The sequence below is a fragment of the Phocoena phocoena genome, chromosome X (genome assembly GCF_963924675.1).
Source record: "Phocoena phocoena chromosome X, mPhoPho1.1, whole genome shotgun sequence".
In the NCBI taxonomy this organism is placed as follows: domain Eukaryota; kingdom Metazoa; phylum Chordata; class Mammalia; order Artiodactyla; family Phocoenidae; genus Phocoena; species Phocoena phocoena.
Window position 1 is genome coordinate 9,915,531 of NC_089240.1, and position 5,516 is coordinate 9,921,046.

A 5,516-nucleotide genomic window follows, 5' to 3' on the forward strand; every position below is an offset into this window, starting at 1 on the left:
CAGAAGTTTACAAAAGCAGAAGAATGGCTATTCATGCCAATGTTTGTATGATAAAGGACGTATAAATAGTAGCCTCCTTAGAAAACATTTTTTGAGTGCTGTCTACATTTGAGGAAGTGTTCTGGCATGAAGATTTCAAAATCAGATTGTGTAGCATGACGGTTAGTGATTAAAGATGCCATGTTGGAATCAGATGGACTCGTCTCCCCTCTACAGTGTGTTATCCTTCTGAAAGTTAGTTAAGTCTCTCAGTTTGTTTCTTCACTTACAAAATATGGATAATAATAGAACCTATCTCGTTTGTTGCTGGGAACATAAACATGGGTGAGAAAATGTTTATGTTTGGCGTAAAACGTGACACTTTGTTTGCTATTATTATCGACAGAAAATGTCCACTTTCATGCTAGGACATAAGAGAATTTGATACATACCATCATAGAGGTATAGAAAAATTGTGGGAAATACCAATAAAATATATGCTGTGTAGGTAAAAGGTAAGAGTCATCTCCGGATCTGGACTCTCCTTGGGACTAGCCAAAGTTTCATCGAGTTATGCTAATAGGTCGAAGCGACTGATGTATAGCTTGCTGTGCTATAGATCTGGCGTGAACCATAGCCAGGGTCCAGCATCAGGCCCGTTATGGTGGTGAGGCATCTTGATGAGTGCTTCTGCAAAAGCTTTTCAGGTTTTCTTGTCATCACATCTCAGATAGCTTCATCTTTCGCTTCTTTGAGCACCATGAAGCTGAACACGGTCAAAAACTAAAATCGTTTGGAACCTAATTTAATGCAGTGTATTTAACAGTTAAGAGAACTCCCACTTCAAAACTCAGGCCAAGTATGGTTGAAGCACTGTGAATTTCATCATGAAATGCCCGGCAAATATTGCCCCTCTCATATTGTGACTCCACTTTGATTTTCTTTAGGAAAACATGACTCTTCACTTTTTGCTTCTGACCTGCCTTTTCCTGCTAATCTCTGATTCCTGTGAGTTCTTCGCTGAAGCAAATTATTCTAGAAGCTATCCTTGCGATGAGACAAAACGAAATGGCTCCGTTATTGCAGAATGTAACAATCGTCAATTACACGAGGTACCCCAGACAGTGGACAAAAGTGTGACAGAACTAGACCTATCTGGTAATTTCATCAGACGCATAACAAATGAATCATTTCAAGGGCTGCAAAATCTGACTAAGATCGATCTAAACCATAACGTCAAGCTGTGGCCCCAGAATGAAAATCCTGCTGTAAAGAACGGTATGACTATTACAGACGGGGCATTTCTCAACCTAAAAAACCTAAGGGAGTTACTGCTTGAAGACAACCAGTTACAAGAAATGCCGGCTGGTTTGCCAAAATCTTTGAAAGAACTTAGTCTAATTCAAAATAGAATAACTGTGTTAACGAAAAAGAACACTTCTGGACTTAGGAATCTGGAAAGTCTCTATTTGGGCTGGAACTGTTACTTTGCTTGTAATGAAACCTTTGCCATAGAAGATGGAACCTTTGAAAACCTTACCAAGTTGAAGGTGCTGTCATTATCTTTTAATCCCCTTTTCCACGTGCCACCCAGACTGCCAAGCTCCCTAACAGAGCTCTATCTTAGCAACACCAAGATCAAAAACATCAGTCAAGAAGACTTCAAGGGACTGAGAAATTTAAAAGTACTAGATTTAAGTGGGAACTGCCCGAGATGTTTTAACGCGCCATTTCCCTGCATACCTTGCAAAGGAGGTGCTTCAATTCAGATACATCCTCTTGCTTTTCAAACCCTGACCCAACTTCGCTACCTAAACCTCTCTAGCACTTCGCTCCGGAAGGTTCCTGCGACCTGGTTTGACAACATGCGTCATCTGAGGGTGCTGCATCTCGAGTTCAACTATTTAATGGACGAAATAGCCTCTGGGGAATTTTTGGCAAAACTGCCCTCCTTAGAAATACTTGACTTATCTTACAACTATGAGCTGAAAAAATACCCACAGTACATTAATATTTCTCAAAAATTTTCGAAGCTTACATCTCTCCAGATATTGCATTTAAGAGGTTATGTGTTCCAGGAACTTAGAAACGAAGATTTCCAGCCCCTGAGGAACCTCTCAAATTTAATGGCTATCAACTTGGGCGTTAATTTTATTAAGCAAATTGATTTTACCGTTTTCCAATCGTTCTCCAACCTGAAAATCATTTACTTGTCCGAAAACAGAATTTCACCCTTGGTCAGTGATAACAAGCAACAAAATGCAAATGGCCCCTCTTTCCAAAGGCATATCCTTAAGCCACGGTCAGCAGATACTGAGTTTGACCCACATTCGAATTTTTATCATGACACCAATCCTTTGATAAAGCCACAATGTTCCAATTACGGCAAAGCCTTAGATTTAAGCTTGAACAGTATTTTCTTTATTGGGATAAAGCAATTTGAAGGTTTTAGGAACATTTCCTGTTTAAATCTGTCTTCAAATGGCAACGGTCAAGCGTTAAATGGAACTGAGTTTTCACTTTTGCGTGGTATCAAGTATTTGGACTTGACAAACAACAGACTAGACTTTGATGATGATGCTGCTTTCAGCGAATTGCCATTGTTAGAAGTTCTAGATCTGAGCTACAATGCGCACTACTTCCGAATAGCAGGGGTAACACACCGTCTAGGCTTTATTCAAAATTTAACTCAGCTGAAAGTTTTAAACTTGAGCTACAATAGTATTTTTACTTTAACAGAACCATACCTGAAAAGCATGTCCCTGGAAGAATTAGTTTTCAGTGGAAACCGCCTTGACCTTTTGTGGAATGCTCAAGATGTCAGGTACTGGCAAATTTTTAAATATCTCAGCAATCTGACACGGCTTCATTTAGCCTCTAATAACCTTCAGCGTATCCCCGATGAAGCCTTCCTTAACTTGCCCCGGAGTCTCACCGAACTATATATAAATGATAATAGGTTAAATTTCTTTAACTGGTCCTTACTACAGCAGTTTCCTCATCTCTGCTTGCTTGACTTAAGTGGGAACGAGCTGTTCTTTGTAACTGACAGCCTATCGAAATTCACATCTTCTCTTGAGACACTGCTCCTGGGTCAAAACAGGATTTCCCACCTGCCGTCCGGCTTTCTTTCCGAAGCCAGCAGTCTGACACACCTCGATTTAAGTGCCAACCAGCTCAAGATGATCAACAAATCCACGTTTGAAACTAAGACCGCCACCAAGTTAGCCATTTTGGAACTAGGTAGAAACCCTTTTGACTGTACCTGTGACATCGGAGATTTTCGAGAATGGATGGATGGGAATCTGAACGTCACAATTCCCAGATTGACAGATGTCATCTGCGCCAGTCCTGGGGATCAACAAGGCAAGAGTATTGTGAGTCTAGAGCTCACAACTTGTGTTTCAGATACCGTTGCGGCAATATTCTGTTTCTTCACCTTTTTTGTCACCATCTCAGTTATGCTGGCTGCCCTGGCTCATCATTGGTTTTACTGGGATGCTTGGTTTCTCTATCATGTGTGCTTAGCTAAGGTAAAAGGCTACAGGTCTCTTTCCACATCCCAGACTTTCTACGATGCTTACGTCTCTTATGACACCAAAGATGCCTCTGTCACGGACTGGGTGGTCAATGAGCTGCGCTTCCACCTGGAAGAGAGTGAGGACAAAAATGTGCTCCTCTGTTTAGAGGAAAGGGATTGGGACCCGGGACTCGCCATCATCGACAACCTCATGCAGAGCATCAACCAAAGCAGGAAAACAATATTTGTTCTAACCAAAAAGTATGCCAAAAACTGGAACTTTAAAACAGCTTTCTACTTGGCCTTGCAGAGGCTAATCGATGAGAATATGGATGTGATTGTCTTTATTCTGCTGGAGCCAGTGTTGCAGCATTCGCAGTATTTGAGGCTGCGGCAGAGGATCTGCAAGAGCTCCATCCTCCAGTGGCCTGACAACCCCAAGGCGGAAGGCTTGTTTTGGCAGAGTCTGAAGAATGTCGTCTTAACTGCAAATGATTCACGGTATAACAATTTGTATGTCAATTCCATTAAGCAGTACTAACTGATGTTAAGTCCGGGTTCACCAACATACTAAGAATGCACAGCAGTGACCCTTCTGTCTTAGCTATCACTTGGTGTGTAACAAATTACCCCCAAACTTAATGGCTTAAAATGATACAATTTGTTATGTCATAGTCTCTGGATCAGGAGTCCAGGCGTGGCTTATCGCTGGGTCCTCTGCTCAGGGCCTCTCAAAGGCTGTAATCGCCATGTCAGCCAGGGCCACAGGCATCTGCTAGGGTTAGCATCCACTTCTGAGCTCACACTCATGTGGTGGTTTTCAGGGTTGAGTTCTTCCTGGGCTGTTGGCCCAAGGCTGCCCTCAGTTCCCGGCCATGTGGACCCCTTGCTGTGGCAGCTTGCTTCATCAAAGCCAACAAGAGAGAGAGATTGCTGACACCGTGGAAGTCGCCATCTTTGTAGTCTAATCAGGGAAGTGATAACCCATCACCTTGGCCATATTCTGCTTGTTAGAGTTAAAATCACCAGCCCTGCCAGCTCCATGGGAGTGATCACCTCAGTCCTGGAAAAGTGGTCCATGACCGAGATGGGCGGTTGTGATAGCCTCACTCAGCCTGCCATCTTGGTCATAAATGGTGAATACCAGGAGAGGGGACCACTGTGGCCATCTTAGCAGTTGGCCTACTATACCTTCATTTCAATATCTCAGAACTTTTGCAACTATGATACTTCTGATGTTAAGTTGCTATTTAGATTTATCATATATCCATGGCTATGTGGTTATATTACGCTGTGTTTGCAGTAGTCCTTCTTTTACAATTACTTTTATAAATACTGGCTATAATATTTCACTTCTAAGGTTTAGATGCCATTTAAAGGCTAAGATGGATGGTATTTAAAGTGTTTTGCTTTTGTTTTTTTTTTACTTCTTAACCATTTTTTAAAAGTGTGTAGCTAAATTAGAAGCATTTGGAGTATCTGTCAATTGCTATTGCTGTCAATCATGAAATTAATGATTAAAATGCTTCGTTTCACATCATAAGCATATAATAAATACACAGTAGGGAAACAGATCTATAATATAAAATAAGTTACCTAAATGTCCATTGACAGATGAATGGATAAAGAAGATGTAGTACATATATACAGTGGAATACTACTCAGCCATAAAAAAAAGAACGAAATAACACCATTTGCAGCAACATGGACGCACCTGGAGATTATCATACTACGTGAAGTAAGTCAGAAAGAGAAAGACAAATACCATATGGTATCACTTTTATGTGGAATCTAAAATATGACACAAAGGAACCTATCTACGAAGCAGAAACAGACTCATGGACAGAGAACAGACTTGGTTGCCAAGGGGGAAGTGGATGGACTGGGAGTTTGGGGTTAGTAGATGCAAACTATTCCCTATAGAATAGATGGACAACAAGGTCCTACTGTACAGCACAGAGAACTATATTCAGTGTCCTGGGATAAACCATAATGGAAAAGAATACTAAAAAAGAAT

At 41.2% G+C, this 5,516-nt stretch overlaps 1 protein-coding gene across 1 annotated transcript; it reads left to right on the forward strand.

The window, feature by feature from the left end:
• The first annotated feature begins 848 nt into the window (after positions 1-848).
• TLR8 (toll like receptor 8) lies at positions 849-4,087 on the forward strand. The gene has a single exon (XM_065900608.1). It carries the CDS (start codon positions 933-935, stop codon positions 4,038-4,040), a length of 3,108 nt encoding a protein of 1,035 aa, XP_065756680.1. The 5' UTR covers positions 849-932; the 3' UTR covers positions 4,041-4,087.
• The last annotated feature ends 1,429 nt before the right edge of the window (positions 4,088-5,516 follow it).

Excerpts from the sequence above, each read along its gene's own strand:
- TLR8 (XM_065900608.1), top strand. The coding sequence starts at position 933 with ATGACTCTTCACTTTTTGCTTCTGACCTGCCTTTTCCTGCTAATCTCT.